The sequence below is a fragment of the Betta splendens genome, chromosome 24, assembly GCF_900634795.4.
Source record: "Betta splendens chromosome 24, fBetSpl5.4, whole genome shotgun sequence".
In the NCBI taxonomy this organism is placed as follows: domain Eukaryota; kingdom Metazoa; phylum Chordata; class Actinopteri; order Anabantiformes; family Osphronemidae; genus Betta; species Betta splendens.
Window position 1 is genome coordinate 8,841,752 of NC_040901.2, and position 19,295 is coordinate 8,861,046.

Sequence of the window (19,295 nt, forward strand, 5' to 3'; positions counted from 1 at the left end):
GTGCTAACGTGCGCTGCCTAGCTAAGTTCCATACAAGCGCTATGAGCCTCTATCTGACCCTGCTAATGCTAACGCGCGGTAGCTAGCGCTAAGGTGCTGGGCTGGCCGGGTTGCGCCTAATTAAATCTGTTCACAACTGTCTGCGTTCACTACTCACCATGAAATGGGGGAAAGAAAAGCCCGTAGAACATCCAACATACGGCTTTTCAGCGCAAAGCACCTGGTCTGAAGTTTAGCTGTAGTCGGACACCGTTACATCGGCGTTAGCTGGTCATTGTGACGGCCCCCCACCACCGGGGAATATACAGTAAGCGGTGCTTGTACGCGCAGAGTACACGCACACGTTTCTGGTTTTATAGTTTGTTTACATACAAACGTTGGAAGGATCAACAGATTACATTAAAAGAATGAGTAAATGCTTTAATATTACAGACATTTATAGCGCCGCATGGATAATCCAGGCTGGTGGATGGACACTTATAATTTAGTACTTATTTTAATATCAGTCATTATCTATATTTTTTATATTTATAAATTAGAAAATACATTTTTTCTTAACGCATCAGCCCTATATATTTAACGTAAGGTTTTCAGTATAACTGAATCCTGATTTTAAAAAGATTTATGAAAGATATTTTTATACATGCATGGTTTGGTAAACATAGACAATAAACGATGAGTAAGAAGTTAGGTTATAATTAAAAAATGGCGGCATAAATGACATTAAAAAAATGATGTCATTGTAGTTTTGTCTCCATCTTACAGTCTAAAGTCTAAACATGGTGCATCTGAGCAGACTGCTTAGCACACTAATGTATTTACTTCCCAGGGCCCTTTAACCCTACTAAGTCGAAAGATTGAGTCTTTGTGTTTTGTCCTCATGTGCCTTGTTTAGCTGCTGCCTTGTCCTCAGCTGCTCAACTCAACCTGAATAGCAGCTGATGATGGAATAAAAACAAGGGGAAAAAGCATGTATAGTCATGTACTTGTATTTGCTGGTAATTATTGTTTTTTTTTTTAATTCCAAAAAATTACTTTATAAAAATTGTAAATTGTAAGAAATTTGCCACCTTTTCGCTGTAGTTGCATGGAAGGATGTTAAATGGACCTAAAAGCTGCAAATTCACCAGAAAAAACAGTCTCTCCTTTAGTTTTAACACTAACTGAACGATGCACATCCTCATTTACAAGGTGTTTAGTACCACTATTAATAATAAATGTTCAAGTACAAAAGAATTAGCTGACTACTCAAAGCAGTTAACCTCAACACTAATCAGTTCCTGGGGTTTTACCTTTAGTAAACTAACCTCTCCACAACTTCATTTGTGCCACGAATAAAATCAATAAAGCTACAATGTGCACAGTGTCACAGTTAGCTTTCTTTAATCAACACAGTGGCCATTAATAATGATCTACACTAATAGTGGCATCTCATTACAGTGAAGTGTTTTACTACATGCTTGCCAAATGTCAGAGAGGAATGCTGATGTGGCAGGAGTCAAAGAGAAACTATCCGCTGTAACTGCCTGAGACCCACTGCCTGTATTTAGTTACCGTAATCAACAAGAAAGGTCTGAGCTGCGCAGTCACAGTGGGACAGATGGGGACTTGTTAGATCAGCTTTGTGTGCGTTGTCTGGACACAATTAGCAAAGCAAGGCTGAAAAAAAACTTAAACCAGCTTAGCGACCACAGGCCTGTTGATGCTGATCCCAGTGAGAACTCACCAGCAGCGCCTAGTTCCAGTACCCCAGCAGCCCTCATGAAGAAACGAAGACATAGAACAATGGATGGATGGATGAAAAACCTTAGAGACGTACGTGAAACATGTCTTATATATGCTTAAGTAGAACAAGTATTTTAAATGTGTAAATGCTATGTGTTATACATACTGTACTGTGGTTTTATTTTGACGTTTAGGACCGAATGAGGGGCTGTCTATTGGCAGAGATATAAGTAGCAGCTGGAAGCCAGTGTTGTCATGTGTATGATACAAAAGTAAAATCCATCCCTCATTTGTGGGTGTTTGATTGCGGAGAGTGTGACAGAACCATCTGCGCCCCAGTCCTAATTACAGAGGAAAATATTTACACCATCCAGGCGACGCATTTAAAGACCCACAGCTGTTTTCTTAAACCTCACGTTTGAAGATTAAGGCAAACAAAACATGTAATAATAATGACAATAATGGTATTCATTTTGTTGAATATGCAATTTAGAAAGCGTCTTTACTTGGTCAGAGGTACGTGCATCGCATTTATCTTGCCATTGTCTTGGTGCCAGTGACCTCAGCTTAGCAGGCCAGTGAGAGTGGCTGCTGACTAATGAATCCTCTTTGCGCTGCTCATTCCTGCAGTTCTGCAGCACAGCAGTTGTTGACTTCAAAATAGTTCAGGTGGTGACCTACAATTCTGCTAGAACAACTCCACTACTGCACACTGGAGCTACTTGAACTTGAATCTTTCTTTTTATAGGTTATGCCTTAAATTTTTAATAAGTATGTAAATGATGTGAGATGGAACCAGCAACTGTAAATCACAACAAACTGATGTAATATTTTTTGGCAAAAGCTGATTTTTTTTAATCCAAAATAGATGCAGACTATATGTAATGGACATATTAAAATTAAAAAGGAACATTATTAAAACATATAAATCAATTTTAATTTTACATATTTACACTATTTTATGCAGTGCAGCTTGGTCAGGTGCTAAGTATTTGGACAGTACCACAATATTATGCTTCATAGCTTCATGGCTAATTGGACAATTGGATGCTCAGCTGCTGTGGGGTGAGGTGTGGGTTATGCCCTCATTAGGTTATTTACAACTAAGCAGATTAAACATCCAAAGCTGATTTTAGTTGTGGCATTTGCATTTGGGATCCACGCTTGATAATCATCCACCTGAAGTCCAAATTGATCAGTTGAGTAAAAAATCTAAATAAATCTGAGACGATTCATTTAGATTTAGACACTTGTAGCTGTGTGGTGTGAATTGTCAGAGTTTTTACACTGGACTGTGAAGGGGGTGGGACGGCAGCATTTAGAGCCAGAAGGACCAGGAGGAGTTTAACTCTGGGCATTAATGAGCTCAGGTCTAAATCTGGCTACGAGATCATTTGTTGGAGAGCTGCTGCTCCGCTGGCGCACGTCGTGTCAGCACGTGGCGCTCAGAGCTGCCTCCAACATGCCAGATGCCTGCAGCGTCTCCTCTCTTCTCCAGGCTTCTACCTCTTCGCGGTCCGAGACGGGCAACTGATGTCGGCTAAGGTCATCGCCATGGTGACCTTTGCCGAGACGACGCAGGTCTCCCCGGTGGAGCTGCGCGAACCGCCGTGCGCGAGCGCCACCCCGTCGCCGGGGCTGCGTCGGAAAAACCTGCTGTGGCAGAACGCGGTGAAGCACATCATCATCCAGCAGGAGCTCCGCGCCCAGGTGAACCTTTATCCCGCGCAGGTCTGTAGCTTAGCCGCATGCGGATGGAATTATTGTTTGCACCGCTCACATTTTGGCAGGTGGGCATCGAGCCGGCGCAGAAGATGACCGTGACCGACGCCTACATGGAGGAGATCAACAGGCAGATCCAACACAAGGCCCTGCGCGGGGTCACGAAGCGGCGTTCCTCCACGTTCAGGGTCCACCCGTCGCAGGCCCGCGGCTCCACCAGCACGCGCGGCAGCGTCCGAGGGCCATTCAAGGACTACACCAGCGACGCCGACTTCTTCGTCCAATGGGGCCACACCATCTGGGGCATCTGCATACCCACTCTGAGGCACACCTTCAAGTCCCGTGACCTCGAGGACCTCTACCAGCAATACTCCTCTCGCCAAAGACGCAACTCCCTAGCTTTCACAAACGCCATAGATGCCGTGGTCAAGCTCAACGTCCTGGTCCTGTACCTGGCGCTGGCGCCCGTGGCCCCGACGGACGCCGTGCGCGGCTGCCTGACAGGCGTTTTCATGGTGTTAGCGGTGACGCTGTGCGTCGTGGCGTTAAACTGCAGGGACTCCATGTCCCCGCGGTGGCTTCGTTACGCCGGCCTGGCAAGCTGGCTGTCGCAGAGCTCGCAGGCGCTGGGAGGACTCATGTACGGGCTGGAAAAGGACCCGTCGTGGTACGTGTTGTTCACGCTGTTCGCCACGTACACGCTGCTGCCGCTGCCTCTGCTCTGGGCCATGTGTGCCGGCTCCCTCACCTCAATACTGCACCTCCTGGTGGAGATCGGGCGCTCCTACCATGATGCCATACTCCTGAGAAAGGTACAAATCTACGATGTGTACGCTACAGTTCTATGCATTATCCTGATTACACCTTGGTTTTTATGGATGCAGGTGTTTGCCAAAGGCCTGCTGTATCTCAGTATGAACACAGCCGGCTTGTTCATCCACTACCTAACAGACCATGCCCAGAGACAGGTCTTCCTTGAGACGCGCCGATGCATTGAGGGTCGCCTCAAACTGGAGCAAGAGAACCAGAGACAGGTACTGTCCAACTTCCTGTGGGGGCATTTGAATGCATTTGTTATTGTACACTGGACTCTATGTTGGCACCCAGGAGCGTCTGGTCCTGTCAATCTTGCCTCGCTTTGTTGCCTTGGAGATGATCGCGGACATGAGTGCTATGGAGAATGAAGTCAACCCGCAAGAGTTTAACAAGATCTATATCCACCAGTACAAAGATGTCAGGTACACGCTCTTATGTAATGACGACTGGACCAGAACTCGCTCTGCTTCACAGGTTTTCCTCCTCCTCTGCTCTCCACAGCATCCTTTTTGCAGACATCAAGGGCTTCACTCTGTTGTCCATGAACTTGTCAGCCCAGGACCTGGTTCGAATCCTCAACGAGCTCTTTGGACGCTTTGATCGGCTTGCAGAGGTAAAATACAAAAAGCGAAAAGAGTGTCAAGATAAAATATGATGTATGTTCCATCCAAACGTTGTCTTGTGGTCTTATTTTACAGGAGTACCACTGCCTGAGGATAAAGATACTGGGAGACTGCTACTACTGCGTATCAGGAGTCCCAGAGCCACAGCGAGCACACGCCCGTTACTGCGTTGAAATGGGCCTGGCTATGATCAGCACCATAAGGTCGGGCTTGACGGGTAGAACTTTTGGTAGACAATGCAATAAATTGAATAGGTCATAATGTTGTGTGTCACCTCTAGGTACGTGCGTAAGCAGATGAACTTTGACATGGAAATGAGGATCGGGGTCCACTCTGGGTCGGTCCTGTGCGGAGTGCTGGGCTTGCAGAAATGGCAGTTCGACGTCTGGTCCTGGGACGTGGGCATCGCCAACATGCTGGAGGCCGGGGGCATACCGGGGTGGGTCACTGGCACTATGACGGAACACATTAGTTGTTCTTTGTACTTCACCGTCTCCTGTTCTCATCCAGGCGCATCCACATCTCGCGGGCCACGCTGGACTGTCTGGACGGCACCTACAAGACAGAGGACGGACACGGACGCGACAGGAATGAGTTCCTGCGCAAACACAACATCGACACGTTCTTCATTTGCCCTCAAGAGGAAAGGGGCAGAGCGGAGCACCCTGAGCCTCCCAAGGTCCAGAAAACCACCCGCACCTGGAACCCGGAGATTACATGTGGAAGCTACACCGATATGAACGGTGTAGGTGCAGGGACTCAAACAGGAAACTGTCAAGTTAAAGTAGTAGTAAAGGTTCACGTCATTCGAAGTCTTCCCTTCTTGTTGGGCAGATCTTGGCATCCTTCACCAACGGTTCGCTGCCCTACACGTGGCAGTCCACGTCTAAGGAGATCAACCAGCGCATCAGACACGCCATCCAGGTCCGGAGCACTGAGCGCGTGCACAAGAAGCACATCTCCCCGCTGACGCTGGCGTTCAAGGACGCACACGTCGAGGACAAGGTAGGAAGGAGAGGCAGGTTCGTCCCACAACGCTGGTCTCTCTGTGATCGTGCTCCTCGCTTCAGTTTTCCCAGATGAGAGACGAAACGTTCAAGTCCAACCTGGTCTGCTCCTTCATCATGCTGCTCTTCCTCATGGCCGCTCAGATCGTTGTTCCTGCTCCGAGGTAAGAAAGCTGCAGCAGTTCTCGGCCCGGACCCAATGAACCACTTCACCCCCCATCCCGCTGGTGTTCCTGCCCTGCAGGCTGCTGCCGATCCTGCTCCGGTTCTCCGTGTCCCTGCTCGGCTACGCGCTGCTGCTGCTCCTGGCTCTGGCCGAGGAGTTCAGGTGGATTCCCGCCGCGCTCCAGCACACGTGCTGCTGGATTCATGAAAACAACGGCGCCCGCAGCGTCCTCACGCTCGCCGCCATCACCGTTAACTTCGGCCTGGCCTCCGCTGACATGGTTAGAGAGTAAAAACCACACAGACTACTGCACATGGAATGGCCTTTACATATGTCTTGTCTCTTACTGCAGGTGTGGTGCATCCTCTCAGAGTCAGGACAGGTTGATGTAATGAAGACCTTTAACTCAACCTCAGGTCCACTCACACGCTGCTCATACCCAGAGGTACTTTACATTAATATTTAATTGCTTCCTGTTGCTCCAAAAACCAATTCTTTACCTTCGGCAGCTCTTTGTGCTGAGCGGCGTCATCGCCATGGCGACCTGCGCCGTGTTCCTGCGCCTGAACTCTGTGCTGAAGCTGCTGGTGCTGCTGCTGGCACTGGCCGTTTACTCCTACCTCATCCACGCCGCCTTCCTCACACTCACGCACCATGACGCGACGCACAGGTCAGCGCGTTCCCCACTGGAGACCACGCTTCAAACACTTGGTGCAATTCACCTGTCTCTGTTCACGTCTTCACAGATCTCACTACGTCAGGAGAAAATGGATCTCCATCCTCCTCATGGCCATGTTTATTTTATCTGTCTTCTACAACGGACTGCAGGTAGTCTTTACCCATTCAGCGCCTGCTGCCGCTTCGGATCAGATGAGGGCAGGTGACTGCTGACAGATACCATGTGCTCTGTTCCCCAGTGGGAAGCCACGGCCAGGCTGGACTTCCTGTGGCGCCTGCAGGCCCAGCAGGAAGTGGAGGACATGAAGGACTTACGGGAACACAACGAGTGCTTATTGCACAACATCCTGCCTGTTCACGTAGCGCGGCATTTCCTGGACAGGAGCAAACACGATGAGGTAGCGGGACCTTTGATCTTACCATGAGAATGCTTGTGGTAAAAATGCATTCAACGTAGTTCCTACATCTATTAAATCAACAGCCACCACATACTTTCTCTCTTCCAGGAGCTTTATTCCCAGTCCTATGATGAAGTGGGTGTGATGTTTGCCTCCATCGCTGGGTTTGATGAGTATTTTGAGCAGAAAGAGATCAAACATGAAGGAGTGGATTGCCTCCGACTGCTGAATGAGATCATTGCTGGCTTTGATGAAGTTAGTATGAGACTGCTCTATATACAGTTTATTCAGATGAGTTCCTGTGCCATAATAGCACAATATACATATATCGTACAGTATATATGCAGTAAACTTCTAGACTGGCCCTGTTTTCTCAGGGAGTAGCAGAGAGTCCTGGTTCAGGCCTCACTCTTGATAAATGGGACTCTTTTTTTCTCATTGTTGTCTGACTTTATTTCTTTATGCCTGGTTGTTTCCAATTCCAAAGCTGTTGGAGGAGTCGTACTTCCACTACGTGGAGAAGATCAAGACCACTGGGAGCTGCTACATGGCGGCCTCTGGCTTAGCTCCAGAGAGACAGGTGGGACACCTTCACATCGTCATTCACCGACATCAGCGTCGCTGTCTTCATGTAGCGTGTCTCTCTGTCATTATTCAAGGAGTCAGGGGACGAGTGGAATCACCTGAGCGAGCTCGTTTTGTTTGCGCTGGCAATGAAAGAGACCTTGAAAGGGATTAACAGACACTCTGCCAAAAACTTTCAGCTGCGTGTGGGTGAGTGGCGATACACACACACACACACACACACACACACACACACACACACAAATATTAAATACTACTAATACTATTTCGAAATGATTTCAAACCAAATTATATACATTGTTCTATGACTACGACAGGCATTGCTCATGGGCCCGTGGTCGCGGGTGTGATCGGTGCCACCAAGCCGCAGTACGACATCTGGGGGTCCACAGTGAACCTGGCCAGTCGCATGGACAGCACCGGCGTGAGCGGACGCATCCAGGTACCGGAGGCCACGCAGAAGATCCTGGCTCAATGGGGCTTCGTCCTGGAGTTACGAGGAGAAATATTTATCAAAGGGGTGAGTGGCTGAAAGTCAGCAACAGAGACCGTTCCATAGATGTAGGTTGCAGATTTATAGACCTTCCACCTTCTGCCAACTTCAGCCTAACTGATGTGACTAATCAGGACGCGGAGCTGAAAACACCTGTGGGATCAAATCAGGCACCAACACACAGATTACAGCAATCACTAATCAGCTCACACGAGAGGCGGCAGTAGAACTAAAACAAGAGAGACATCTACTGGTAAAGAGGAGCAGTTGGAGGAAATAAATGACAACAGTGACGTGTTAGAAAGATGTTTCATCATATTTCTAATAATAATAAACACGATATCCTTGTGAAGACATTCCCTCCGTTTGACCTCCGCTGTCATCGCAGGTGAGTGAGCACCAGGGGAAGGTCCGGACCTATTTCATCAGCACCATGCGCAGTAGGAGGGCCGTCGCTGGGACAGATGGCCGCGTGGGGGGGCGGACGACGGGGCGCATGACTCTGGCAGAAGTGGTGTTCGGTCTGGTCCAGACCAAACACAAGGAGAAGATGAGAGATGCCAGCGGGGGCTTCGGTCTGACTCCCTGTGCGCTGCACTGCTAAGTGGACTGCCGGGGTCATGGCGACTGCAGGGGGAGGAGGACGCCGTCCAGCCAGACTCTCGCTTGTTTACAGCGCTTGGACGGTGACGAGCTCCCGGACTGTTGCAGGAGACTGAGCATTGTTGCTGATGCCATACGCAGACGTTCATAAGAACAGTTACAGCATATTTGCTGGGATACGACTCCATCATCAGACCTGTATGCCAAAAAAAACAGTGAACCTCAAAATAAGCAATTCATTATTGTTAATTGTTACTTTCATATATTTAGTACATTTTATATTTGTTTGTATTCTTCTGGTAGGCTTAGGTTTACGCTGAAGCACAACAAATCACACAATAATCAGCCCAGTTCTACCTCAATACATGGTTGTTCTTCTCTCATCAGTCTTAATTACACTTATAGAGTTTACAAGTTTTACCAGCGGCCAAACACCTCCTGTTGTATACTGAATGTAATAGGCAAAGACGGCTATGTTAGTTCATGTAATACTTTTTTGTCAAGGCTCTGGGGCAGTTTGATTCTATTGTATAAAAAAGTGTGAATTTTTGTTTGAAGTCCAGGATAGAGGAAACTAGTCTCTCAGGGTTTTATGAACAATTGCAATAAAAAGGAGATGATTTTGAATCTATCATCTCATTAAAGATTCTTTATTAAAGGAATTTAAATATATTATATAGCCCTGAGCTCTGACTTGGCCCTAAAACACATTCTGAAAGAGTTGAGCACAATTCTACCTGCTGAGAACATTGTTGGGTATGTCATGCTGGTTTCGTATTTAAAACAAACATAAATAAAATAAAATAAAATAAATTCTTAATTCATGAAATGTGGTGTATATGAATGATGATAATAATAATTTACAAGTCATATATTTCTTTTTCTTCGAGTCTGAACGATTTCTCTAGACTTTGTTAGTTCTGTCTGCGGTAAACGCGGGGATTCTACGTCTGCCTCACTGATCGTCTATTAAGACAAATGTTTCACTCGCTGTGTTTCTGGGTCATCTTTTTATGCGGTCATTACTAAAAATAGATTAATTTCAGTCGTATTTGTTATTTACTATATTGTAATTATACCCCCCCTCCCCAAGAAGCCTACATACATTCTGTTTCTAATTTTTTCTAATTTTCTAATTTTTAAAAGTTAAGAGAAGTCACAAAAAGAATATTAATATTCCACGCCTTAACGAGTATTACAAAGAATTCGTGTTTTTTTATTTGATACTACACTTTTTATTGACATAATTGTGATTTAACTGCATGTGTTTTACGTGAAAATCAGTTGCTGAAGTCGGGAGGAAAACAGCGGCGGAGTGGGAGCTCCTCGCGTTTGCTGCCAATCTGTAGCAGGCACGCGGGATTCCGTGGCGCTGCGTTAATTGTTGTGGCTCCTCGTAAGCCGAAGAAAGTTCGCCACCTTCCACCTGCTTCGCACTTCGCTTCCTCCTCACGGGGCCATGGATGATTCCGAGAAGGACAAACTGTACCGCGCGGAATACGCCAAGAGCGGCCGCGCATCGTGCAAGAAGTGCAAAGAAAACATAGGGAACGGTTCGCTGAGGATGGCCATCATGGTGCAGGTGACGTAGCGGCGGAGTCGGTGCATGTGTAGATAGCTGCTCCGCTAGCTAGCTCACTACGAGCCACATTTTACCACACTCTCGTTTGACGTAGCTTGTTGTTCAACTGTGAGCGTTGGTTTTCACGTCGCTGCGAAATGCGAATGTGCGATGTAACATGTGATTTCGGTTCAATGGCCGAGGCCCTGCTTAGCATTTAAATGGCTGACAATGTGGCTCACAAAGAGCCACGGAGCCTTTCTCGGCGTCGGGGAGTCTCAGCAGAGGCTCCCGAGGTTCACACAGCGAGCTCTGCTCATGCATCTCCTGTTTTAGGTCCAAGGATCACACAGGATCACCTCGTAGGCATGTGAGCATCAAACTCTGAGACCAAAATCACAGCAACAGCATCTGAAGTGAGCTGCTCCCCTGCAGAGGTCTAATGAACTAATAGGCTGTCACTTAATGCGACTGCTGTAAAGCCCAGTCAGGCTGCAACTCAGCAGAGCCTCGCCACAGTCGCTCACTTAATTGCCTGCAACATTTTAGTAAATCACCATAAGTCCAAGACCAGATTTTGACCCATTTGTAGCCAGTCTTCGTTTATATTTGGCTTTGTATGCTGCATAAATGCAAAGCATCAGTACTCCTTGAAAAAAAAAAGCATTTTATCATAACAAGTCATTATTGATTCTTTTTGCCCCGCAGTCGCCCATGTTTGATGGGAAGGTTCCGCACTGGCACCACTTCTCCTGCTTCTGGCAGCGAGCGTCTGCCCAGTCCACCGGTGACATAGCTGGTTTTTCTGACCTTCGCTGGAAGGATCAGGAGAGCATCAAGAAGGCCATTGAGACCGGTGGAGTCACAGGAGGTCAGTCCTTTACATACACATTAATAAATGAGTTTTAAACTATAAACATTTATTAATAAACTGCTTCTTAACCACTACTGTGTTTATTATATATATTTTTTCATTTCATTCACCTTGCTCTGTACTAACCCTGTCTAAGGAGACGGAGGCCAGAAGAGTGGAGCTAAAGGGGAGAAGACACTGAATGACTTTGCAGTGGAATATGCCAAGTCTAACCGAAGCACATGCAAAGGCTGTGAGCAGAAAATAGATAAGGTTAATATCCACTTTTTAATGCTTTGAGAATATATAATATATAATGATGAATGTAATGATGATAATATGAATATATATATATATATATATATATATATATATATATATTATATATATATATATATATATATATATATATATATATATATATATTATATAAAGTTTGTACGTACATCATTTTGTACAAATTTGGTGTTCGTTGTTTTAAGTTGCGTCATGTTGTGATTGTTTGCTGATGCTTGTCTCAACCTTCAGGATCAGATTCGTGTGTCCAAGAAAACTGTCGACCCCGAGAAGCCACAGCTGGGTCTGATCGACCGGTGGTACCACACGGCGTGTTTCGTGAGCCGCAGGGAGGAGCTGGCCTTCAAACCAGAATACGGCGCTGCCCAGCTGAAAGGTTTCATTGCGCTACGAGCTGAAGACAAGGAGGAACTTACAAAGAGGCTTCCTGCTGTCAAATCTGAAGGGTGAGACAAAGAAAATAGCATCTCCTGAGCAGATTTGGCTACTTTTGGCCAGATTATGCAGGATAATGAATAATATTAGCATTTCATTTAAATATAGAGAGTGGTCTATAAGTGGGATTCTTTATCTACTTTGGTATGCGTTTTGGACTCCTGCCCCTTCTCTATCATCACCACAAGCCCAGTTGAACTCCTCTCTATCTCCCATGGCTCTGTGGCACAAGAAAATGGCCTTAAATGTGTCCCTGTAGGTGGTCATTGTGTATGCGTACAGGAAAGGGTTGACAGCAGAGTTTGCGTGCGACAGGATGATGGCAGTGAGCAGCAGCTCCAGTGGCACGGAGCAGCTTGGACAGAGCAGCAGGAAGCAGTTGATTATGTGTAACGGGATCCAGCAGATGGTGAAGAGGAAAAGAACCAGAAAAAGCGAGGTGGCCGTCTTCATCTCCCGACGTATGCTGGCCGCCGCCCTCGCCTGCCTCTCCCCTCGGCCGCTTCGCTCACACGCGATGCGTCTCGCCTGCCGCTTGACCATGACAAAGATTTGGGCATAGATGAGGAACATGATCACCAGCGGCGTCAGCACGCAAGCAAAGAAGTTGAAATAGACCATGTAAGTCATGTCCACCACATAGACAAAGAAGCAGTAGCCCGACTCAGGCGGCGCCTTGTGCCAGCCCATCAGAGGTACGAGCCCTATTAGAAAGGCCAGCAGCCACGTGGCAAGGATCACCAGCACTGCGTTACGGGAGGTCATCAGGATCTGGTAGCGGAAGGGCATGAAGATGGCCACGTAGCGCTCCACAGCCACCGCCAGCAGGCTGAAGATGGAGCTCTGGGTCAACATTATCAGCACGCTGAGCAGGAGCAGACACAGGTAGAGATTGTGCCGAGGTAAGCCCACGTCCGTCAGGATGGCGCAGGGAATGGCTATGGTGCCCACACAGATGTCGGCCACCGCGAGCGACACCAGGAAGTAGTTGGTGACGGTGCGCAGCTTGCGGTTGAGGCGCACGGCCGCGCAGACCAACAGGTTGCCGAACGTGGAGAGAAAGGCGATGACGAGCTCGGCCGCCATGTACGCCACATTAGGGGAAATGGTCAGGTCGGCAGTTGGAGGAGAGGCGGAGGTGGAGGAAGGAGCTGAAAAGTTCTGGAAAAGTCGGAGGAGAGGGAAAATCTGATGAGATGGGTTTCTGGTTTGTTGGACGTCGGTGTAGTTCTGCAGTAAGCTTGTGTTTTCCATAGCTGCTGTGAAAGAGAAGAGAACAAGTTAAAAGTAGAGCTACATCGAAAGATGATGAAATGCACCAAGTAGTGAAGTTACTCACCAGCCTACAGTCACAGTCTTGTTTAGAGTGAATGCTGTGGCTCCGGAAACTACCATCATATTTTTGCTGCAACCATCCTCACATTACTGAGCCTACATTCACATTAACGATCCTGCACAGTCTCTGTTTCAAATGAACTGGAGGACACTTCTTATAGAAATCCCTTTCTCCCTTTTGACGCCACTTGTTTTTCTGATGAGGGATTTTTTTCAAGTGTTTCTCCCAATTCCAAGGATCAGACGGAGGCGCTCGCATCCTGGTCATTAAGTAAAATGTGTGTGCTGGTGTGAAACTAATGCGTCTTTCTTGTCAGGGCAGGTTGGGCAGTATCACCCCCGACACCTGGGACTGTGGGGACGTGTACCAGCTTGTGTCTATTAACTGATGGGACTCTAATGAATTTGCTTAATGAATAAAGGTGTCAGATTCGGGCTTGTTTGCTCCTAGTGTTTTCTATTGGTTGACGTCTCCTGTGGCCTCATTTAGGGGGTCAATTTGGTTCTGTTTTCACCTTTTTCCCCTTCTGAACAAAAACAAGCTCAGCTCTGGAAGAAACCTCCCACTCTAGGGAAGGCCTGTCTAATACGATTCAGTCAGTGTGAGAGACAAAAGAATGTATTCCTAATTCTCTTCATATTTGCATTTGCAGAAAACGTAAATCTGATGAGGTGGATGGAGTTACAAAAAAACAGAAGAAGGAGGAAGAGGACGAAAATAAAAAGCTGGAGGAGCAGTTGAAGGTAGCGTACGGTGTGTCCCATTTGTCCCCATATTAGGTTTGTCTTATGAACAGATCACTCTACATTGTCTTTTCATGTGTCTCTAGAATCAAAGCCAGCTGATTTGGGGGATTAAGGACAAGCTGAGGAAGCACTGTTCAATCAACGACATGAAGGAACTGCTGATTGCTAATCACCAAGACGTTCCCTCCGGAGAGTCCAACGTAAGCGAACCACGTCTTCTTTAATTTAATTTTTCCTTAAGAAGTAAAACTACAGGGAACTACTAAAAAAGGAACTTAATTTTGCAGTGTATTTAACTGTTAAACCGATAATCTTTATTGACAAGTGTTATTTCTGACCAGGTGGTGGACTGCCTGGCTGATGGCATGGCCTTTGGTGCTCTTGCGCCCTGCGGGGAGTGTCAGGGCCAGCTTGTGTTTAAGGGTGATGCATATTACTGCACAGGTGACATCTCAGCCTGGACTAAGTGCGTGTTCAAAACGGCAACTCCCAAACGGCAAGACTGGGTCGTTCCTAAGGTAGGTCACCTCATTTCAGGGCTCTGCTTTCTCACCTCAAATCCTGAGGCGTTCTGTAGGTCCTCTTTATCTTTACTAGTGAAAGCAGAACATCCATTTAAAAATGACAAGAAAAACACAGTCGTCATCATAATAAACTGCTTCTACTGCTTTTTCATCTCAGGAATTTGGTGAGGTGCCTTTTCTGAAAAAATTCAAGTTTAAGCGACAAGACAGGATATATCCCAAAGAGACGCCCACTCAAGCACAGACCAAAGTCAAACCTGAGCCTCTGCCAAGTGCTTCCACAGCCCCAGCTGAGCCACTGCCAGAGGGAGCACCTTCAGGTGAGAGAAGAACCATTATGGGGAGTTTTAATATTCTGCAAATATAAAAAAATGCATTTTATTTATTTATTCTTTGTCTCAGACAAGCCTCTGACTGGTATGAAGTTCTTGTCTGTGGGCAAGCTCAGCAAGAACAAAGATGATCTGAAGGCAGCAATAGAGGAGTTGGGTGGGAAGATTACTAGCACAGCCAACAAGGCCTCTCTGTGCCTGAGCTCCAAGAGTGAGTAACCCTTTATTAAAATGAGAACAGGGCCGTAAGTGGAGGTTAGTATTCATAACTCATGACTTATCCCTCATCCTCTTCCTCAGAGGAAGTGGAGAAGATGAGCAAGAAGATGGAGGAAGTGAGGGATGCAGGTGTGCGCGTGGTCTCAGAGGATTTCCTGACAGACATCAAATCATCCGGCAAAGCTCTCCAGGAACTGGTCTCTCTGCACGCCATCTCACCGTGGGGGGCAGAGGTCAAAGTTGAGGCTCAGGCGCCCTCCGTCTCCTCCAAATCTGCAGGCCTGGCAATGAAGAGCACAGGGAGGGTGAAGGAGGAGGAAGGTTAGGCAATATTCAGTGCTGTGGTTACAAACTGGAAATACTGTCAATAATGTTCTAACACGGTCTTGCTTTGGGTCTTAATCATAGGCGGTAGCAAATCCAAGAAGATGAAACTTACAGTTAAAGGTGGAGCTGCTGTGGATCCAGACTCTGGTACTTAAAAGTTCCCTGGATTGAGTAAATCCTCTTGTTTGCTTGTTTTCCCCATCTTTTTGATTAAAGACTTTGTCTGCTTCCAGGTCTGGAGAACAGTGCCCATGTCCTGGAGCAGAACGGACAGATGTACAATGCCACTCTAGGTCTTGTGGACATAGTCAGAGGAACTAACTCCTACTATAAACTGCAGCTGCTGGAGGATGATGTGCATAAACGGTATTTTATTTTAGTATTAGTCTGGAGAGGATTTATGAGCCTTTTGAGTCACTTAGTCAATACCTGTCTGTCACCTACATGCAGGTACTGGGTGTTCAGGTCATGGGGCAGAGTGGGCACCACCATAGGAGGGAACAAGCTGGACAAGTTCAGTGACAAGAACTCTGCCCTGAACAACTTCCGCGGCGTCTACAGGGAGAAGACGGGCAACGAGTGGGGCTCGTCCAACTTCACCAAATATCCCAATAAATTCTATCCTCTGGAGATTGATTACGGACAGGTTGGCACAAGCGCAGCAGCAAACTGGGAAGCCTGCCTCACGCTTTCTGTATCTCACGAAGCTTTGTTTTCCTGTGTGGCGTTCATGTTGGGCAGGATGAGGAAGCGGTGAAGAGGCTCACGGCCACAGCGGGCACCAAGTCTAAGCTGGAAAAACCTGTTCAGGAACTGATCAAGATGATCTTTGATGTGGAGAGCATGAAGAAGGCCATGGTGGAGTTTGAGGTGAGACGGGTCCATGTTTTCCTAAGTTGCTCGTAGTTTACTTCGTAGTTAACAACAACTCATTTTATTTTGCAATGTTAAAATGTTCCATCCCTCTGTGTTTAGATTGACCTTCAGAAGATGCCCCTTGGAAAGCTGAGTAAGAGGCAGATCCAGGGTGCCTACGCCCTCCTGACTGAAGTACAGCAGGTCAGAGTCACTGACACCTCCTGGGTCATCTCTACATTCCTCTTACATTTTTTTAATGCATTTATTATTTTTTTTCTTTTTAGGCTGTATCAGATTGCGTACCTGAATCACAGATACTGGATCTATCCAATCGCTTCTACACCTTGATACCACACGACTTTGGCATGAAGAAGCCGCCACTACTCAACAGCCTGGACTACATTCAAGTAAGAGCACACGTGTACTTTAAATTCATGTTTTTGGTACATGAGCATGTTTTTGTTCATGTAATGCAATTGTGTCTGTTCCTCGCTTTCCAGGCCAAAGTTCAAATGTTGGACAACCTGTTGGATATTGAAGTGGCGTACAGCCTGCTGAGAGCAGGTGCCCAGGACGACGAGAAGGATGCCATCGACATCAATTATGAGAAACTCAAAACCAGGATTGAGGTGAACAATGCCATAAATGTTTCCTCCTATCTGTAAGAAGAATAATTTTTGGAGTTGGACAATGCTGAGACATTGTGTATAGATAGGTTACAGTGTGTGTGTTATGTTTACTTTGCAGGTTGTTGATAAAACCACAAAGGAGGCTGAAATTATTGACCAGTATGTTAAGAACACCCACGCTGCTACACACAACACGTACACACTGGAAGTACAAGAAGTAAGATATTGAGAAGCTATAAACACGATTCTTGATCAGAGTGCGCCTTTGTTACATATAAAAACTGTGTCATTTCTTCTTTTACATCTTGTAGATCTTCAAGATTGTTAGAGAAGGAGAGCGCCAACGTTACCGTCCCTTCGAGGAGCTGCACAATCGCCAGCTGCTATGGCACGGTTCTCGCGCCACCAATTATGCTGGTATCTTGTCTCAGGGTCTTCGCATTGCCCCTCCAGAGGCTCCAGTGGTGCGTGCTGTGAATACTTAAATGAATCCCCCTCTCATAAGTAGATGTTTATCTGTACAGAAAGTTGACTCATGCATCCCGCTGATCTCATCTAGACTGGCTACATGTTTGGCAAAGGCGTGTACTTCGCTGACATGGTGTCCAAGAGTGCCAACTACTGTCACACCTCCCAGTCAGACCCTGTAGGCCTCATACTCCTGGCTGAGGTTGCCCTCGGCAACATGTGAGTGACACTCTACAGATAACACATAAATATCAACTCTCTCCTGAACTGCATATGAAAGTGACAAACACGACTTCCGTTATTTCTGCAGGCACGAGTTGAAGAAGGCTTCGCACATCACAAAATTACCTAAGGGCAAGCACAGTGTTAAAGGTATGAGTGCTTGATGAGGAGTGGAATTGAATTTTTGTAAATGTTTTAGTAGTACTTGCTGAGCAACTAGCAGCATGTAGGTTCTTTCCTAATAATGAGTAAAGGTTTGTACTTCAGAGCTTGACTGTAGCTTCTTTGCAGGTTTGGGCAGAACTGCTCCCGATCCAGGTGCTACGGTCAATTTAGAAGGAGTGCAAGTTCCTCTGGGCAAAGGTGTCCACACTAACATAGATGACACAAGTCTTCTGTACAACGAGTATCCTTTATCATTTTTCTCATTGGTTATTACTTTAATTGCTCTTTGTTGCTCTTTGTGCTATCTTATCTCCATGAGTCTCTTTGTGGAATCTGTGAATTTTTTATATTGTTTTTTTGTATCTGGCCTTTTCCTTAACCACTGCTACCCCAGATACATTGTTTATGATGTGGCACAGATAAACATGAAATATCTGCTGAAGATTAAGTTCAACTACCAGACGTCCCTGTGGTGAGAGGGGCCATGTGTGAGCCCTCTTCTGTGAAAACAAAAACCACTGTTGCCTCCAGATGCTTGGGATTCATTCTCCGCAACAAAAGATGTTTGGCGAAAAGTGATGGTATCCCCCCCACACTTCACAATGGTCACAGCAAATTTCTAGTCACTTTATTGCTTTTTCATCAGGTTACCTGCTTGGCAGCCTTACTTAGAAAGGCGTTAGGTATTTTAATACCTACTTCACACTCATAAGACTGCGAACCTCAGCTCAATATTGTAAAGCGTGGTGCGTACTAGATGAGACGATATGATTTAGAGGTTAACATCAGAAAATGTTAGTAACGTTCAGTGTTACATCACAACTTGTTATTCTACATTTTACAAACAGGCAGAGTTGTGCTGCAAGCTTGGAAACCGTTTTGGTTTGTGAACAAACCCATGTTCGCGTTTTGCTATGCTTTCCGAGTAAAACGTCCAAAAAGATGAACCTTTAATAGACTGGTGGGTCGGGTGATCCTGTAGAAGGACATGTATAAATGTCATTTGTCTTCCGTTCAGAAAATAAAAGACAAAGTGTTAATCATGCTTATTAAAGATTCTGTCATGATGTATGTTACACTTTTTAGATGTTTTTTTCCATTTACCTGAAACTAAATAAAACATGAAGAGTTCTGGAAAATGTCATACTTGTGAACATTTTTTTTTATTGTGAAATATTATTTCTGGTTTGAGAACTTGGAATAAATGGAAGTATGTCTGGTTGGTGAAGACCTTTTTTGGGAGCTTTTCATCTGTCGATGTAAATACGAGTGAATGAAATAAATTGGGGGTAACAGTTTATAAAAGAAGAACAACAAACCGAAATGAAGCATCAACGCCGCTTTAAAGCAATGGGCATAAACCCTAGCTGCAAGTGAAACAATGGGGTGAGACTGTCTCCAGTTTTCATATGAAGTGCGTTTTCTGCCTTTTCCTGCCTCATTTGGACTCACCATTTTGCCTGGTGACTTTTTGTGACTGCTTGTACAAATAGGTCAAACGGAACGA

The 19,295-nt window shown here is 46.1% G+C and overlaps 3 protein-coding genes across 4 annotated transcripts; 2 read left to right on the forward strand and 1 right to left on the reverse strand.

Moving 5' to 3' along the window:
• Positions 1-533: 533 nt before the first annotated feature.
• Positions 534-9,629, forward strand: si:dkey-206f10.1 (adenylate cyclase type 8). Of its 2 annotated transcripts, none has more exons than XM_029140401.3 (21): positions 534-1,815; positions 3,224-3,435; positions 3,516-4,259; positions 4,332-4,481; positions 4,555-4,685; positions 4,765-4,876; positions 4,962-5,089; positions 5,167-5,325; positions 5,397-5,631; positions 5,721-5,891; positions 5,957-6,057; positions 6,138-6,339; positions 6,412-6,504; positions 6,569-6,729; positions 6,806-6,887; positions 6,977-7,135; positions 7,244-7,390; positions 7,623-7,715; positions 7,795-7,909; positions 8,038-8,240; positions 8,602-9,629. In XM_029140401.3, exons 2-21 carry the CDS (start codon positions 3,259-3,261, stop codon positions 8,815-8,817), a joined length of 3,579 nt encoding a protein of 1,192 aa, XP_028996234.1. In that variant the 5' UTR covers positions 534-1,815; positions 3,224-3,258; the 3' UTR covers positions 8,818-9,629. The 2 variants fall into 2 exon arrangements, with proteins under 2 accessions (XP_028996234.1, XP_055362148.1); XM_055506173.1 differs by lacking the exon at positions 8,602-9,629 and adding an exon at positions 8,326-8,559.
• A 506-nt stretch (positions 9,630-10,135) lies between these two features.
• parp1 (poly (ADP-ribose) polymerase 1) lies at positions 10,136-18,932 on the forward strand. Its single transcript, XM_029140405.3, has 23 exons — positions 10,136-10,398; positions 11,086-11,248; positions 11,388-11,503; positions 11,759-11,973; positions 13,951-14,041; positions 14,128-14,244; positions 14,386-14,562; positions 14,726-14,888; positions 14,971-15,111; positions 15,201-15,440; positions 15,528-15,593; positions 15,680-15,812; positions 15,897-16,092; positions 16,188-16,316; positions 16,422-16,505; positions 16,589-16,711; positions 16,805-16,933; positions 17,052-17,150; positions 17,245-17,397; positions 17,493-17,620; positions 17,712-17,773; positions 17,915-18,029; positions 18,183-18,932. The coding sequence occupies exons 1-23, from the start codon at positions 10,276-10,278 to the stop codon at positions 18,262-18,264; spliced, it is 3,045 nt and encodes a 1,014-aa protein (XP_028996238.1). The 5' UTR covers positions 10,136-10,275; the 3' UTR covers positions 18,265-18,932.
• LOC114850097 (adenosine receptor A1-like) lies at positions 12,095-13,606 on the reverse strand. Its single transcript, XM_041069649.2, has one exon. The coding sequence runs from the start codon at positions 13,214-13,216 to the stop codon at positions 12,095-12,097; it is 1,122 nt and encodes a 373-aa protein (XP_040925583.2). The 5' UTR covers positions 13,217-13,606.
• Positions 18,933-19,295: the final 363 nt, after the last annotated feature.

Excerpts from the sequence above, each read along its gene's own strand:
- si:dkey-206f10.1 (XM_029140401.3), top strand. The coding sequence starts at position 3,259 with ATGTCGGCTAAGGTCATCGCCATGGTGACCTTTGCCGAGACGACGCAG. Across the intron at positions 5,892-5,956 it reads ACGCACACGTCGAGGACAAG|TTTTCCCAGATGAGAGACGA; the intron begins GTAGGAAGGAGA and ends TCCTCGCTTCAG. Across the intron at positions 7,910-8,037 it reads AAACTTTCAGCTGCGTGTGG|GCATTGCTCATGGGCCCGTG; the intron begins GTGAGTGGCGAT and ends TGACTACGACAG.
- parp1 (XM_029140405.3), top strand. The coding sequence starts at position 10,276 with ATGGATGATTCCGAGAAGGACAAACTGTACCGCGCGGAATACGCCAAG. Across the intron at positions 14,563-14,725 it reads AAGACTGGGTCGTTCCTAAG|GAATTTGGTGAGGTGCCTTT; the intron begins GTAGGTCACCTC and ends TTTTCATCTCAG. Across the intron at positions 14,889-14,970 it reads GCCAGAGGGAGCACCTTCAG|ACAAGCCTCTGACTGGTATG; the intron begins GTGAGAGAAGAA and ends TCTTTGTCTCAG.
- LOC114850097 (XM_041069649.2), bottom strand. The coding sequence starts at position 13,216 with ATGGAAAACACAAGCTTACTGCAGAACTACACCGACGTCCAACAAACC.